This window comes from Dipteris shenzhenensis, chromosome 11 (genome assembly GCF_047967505.1).
Source record: "Dipteris shenzhenensis isolate YYH24624 ecotype China chromosome 11, Dip_SZ_1.0, whole genome shotgun sequence".
In the NCBI taxonomy this organism is placed as follows: Eukaryota; Viridiplantae; Streptophyta; class Polypodiopsida; order Gleicheniales; family Dipteridaceae; genus Dipteris; species Dipteris shenzhenensis.
In genome coordinates, this window is record NC_141606.1 from 38,387,409 (window position 1) to 38,389,620 (window position 2,212).

Consider the following 2,212-nt stretch of genomic DNA (forward strand, 5'->3'; position numbering starts at 1 on the left):
GTTGTAAAAATTATATGGATGATCTATGATAAAAGATGTGAACATTATATAGCCCCATACAACACCACTTGTGTCGAGCATGAAGGGGGAGGGAAACTTATTTAATGTAGAGAAAATTGCAAATGAAAACGTAGCAAAAGCTCTTATTTACTTATTAAAAATGCAACCAAATTGGAATTTATTGCCCCCCTCTCTCTCTCTCTCTCTCACTGTCTCTCACTCTATCTCTCTCTCACTCTCACACACTCACATATATTATATATATATATATATATATACGATTTTAGGAGAGTTTACTACGCGTTTGCCTTCTTAGATATTTGCCGTCGGACAGCTTTGAGTGCGTCGACAGGCTACGGTTTCCCACGTGCGACCTTTCGTATCCTCGTTTCAACTCGATTAGAATCTGAGATGCTCTGACCAAGCACTCGTTTCATCTGAGCCGAACCTCCCAGAACTAAGGACCACGAGTGGCCCGGGAATGCCATGAGTCCATGACCAACAAAACATGAACTGTCGCACAGAGGAGAATCTTGGAAGCCTAAAGATCGACACCCTTTTATTGCGGGAAAGGTCACAAGTCTTACAAAAGAATGACCCGAATAATTCCAGCATCTAAAAGACGTCTAGTATGCAGCCGGCTTACCATGGTAAATCATGAACGCAGGCATGGAATTAGTTCACAGCTTCTGTCCCCGTGAAAATATACATTCACGGTTAAACTATTTACAGTCTATATTGCTAAAATCAGAGACGGCAAAGATTTCGAGATTCCCTTCCAGAGCTGACTCTGCCAGATCGTCGGACAAGATGCGCTAGCCTTCTTCCCGTTGTATGAAGCAGGCTTGAGAATAGTGAGGACCGTGTCAAAGTATTCCCTCAGCTGAGTGAGCTTGCCACCTTTGACAGTCCAAACATGCACCCAGCATCTCCTTTCTGCAGCTTTTATATCCCCGGCCGTAGCATTGTCTCCTTGCCCCTCCACGCAAACCCTCTTGTCCACAACACGAAGGTGGACTGGTCGGAAACAAAAGCCGTTGTGCGCTACAACACCTGTGAGAGAGCGCATCAAGTGCTGTTGAGAGGGAGGACCATGAAACCACCATTCCAGGTCGGGAGCCACTAAGCTCTGAACGGTCTCGCCGTCGCCTGCTGCGAGAGCCTCGTAGAAGTCCAGCACTAGTTTGCAATCCAGCTCAGCTGTCGGGAGAGCGCTGCTGGCGTTCGCCAGCTCGACGATGCACCTATATATGCAGCAGCAAGGTATTCAGTAAGAAAATAGCCGATGGTTAAGGAAAGGAAACAATCTAATAAGAATACGATCTTATGCTGTGGGCTTGAATTTCGCACCAAGTTCATACAATCCTTTGCCATGGCAACGAGCAGACAGAAAAAGACAAAGTACTCAATTACTCTATTTACAGAACAAGCTACCAGCTAAAAGACGAAGTACTCAATTACTCTATATACAGAACCAGCTACCCAACCAAAAGCAAAACGCATTCTGCCCAATGCCAAAACTCTAGGCAGGCTTCTCACGGTAGCCTAGCGATGGATTACTGAGGCTGTTCCACGAAACAACTTGACAGCTTCGTGTAGTTACCAGAACGAAGCAGATGCACGTTTGTGAGCAACTTACGACTTACATCAAGAATGAGGAGACCAAGGCGAACGGATGTCCACCAGAACTCTGAACTGAAGGGCTGACGGAACTCTGAACTCACGAGATTGTGAGAAAGTATGATTTATCGAGCCTCAAGTGATATGTGAGTGTGGGGCAGCTAGATGAGGAAGCTGCGTGATGTGGAAGACCTAGTGTAGGGTTGTGGCTTCGTAGGCAAGCTGACAAGTATTTTATACCCATGCATAAAGGGTGTCATCCACAATCTCATCCCTAAACAACGTGGTAATACCGGCAAGCCATGGGCTATATTTGCATGGTAAATTGCAGAATGGAGCACATAACAATGCTTGAAATGTTGACATTCATTTATATATGTATTTTTCAAAAAAGTAGAGCAGATGCAATGTTGGAAATGTTAACTTTATACATGTGAGGACATATTATTTCAATTTCTAGACATAGTAGAGCACATGTAATGTTACAAACATTATCTTTTTTCAATGGACTAATGATCATTTTCAAAAGTATATACTGAGTATCTTTTCATTTCTTACATGAGCATTTCACTAACTTTACTTTCAAGATCAC

The 2,212-nt window shown here is 43.7% G+C and overlaps 1 protein-coding gene across 1 annotated transcript; it reads right to left on the reverse strand.

Moving 5' to 3' along the window:
• Positions 1 to 733: 733 nt before the first annotated feature.
• LOC147896991 (wound-induced protein 1-like) lies at positions 734 to 1,718 on the reverse strand. Its single transcript, XM_087381048.1, has 2 exons — positions 1,647 to 1,718; positions 734 to 1,244 (listed from the first exon to the last, which is right to left on the reverse strand). Coding segments are annotated over exons 1-2 (513 nt in total). The 5' UTR covers positions 1,649 to 1,718.
• Positions 1,719 to 2,212: the final 494 nt, after the last annotated feature.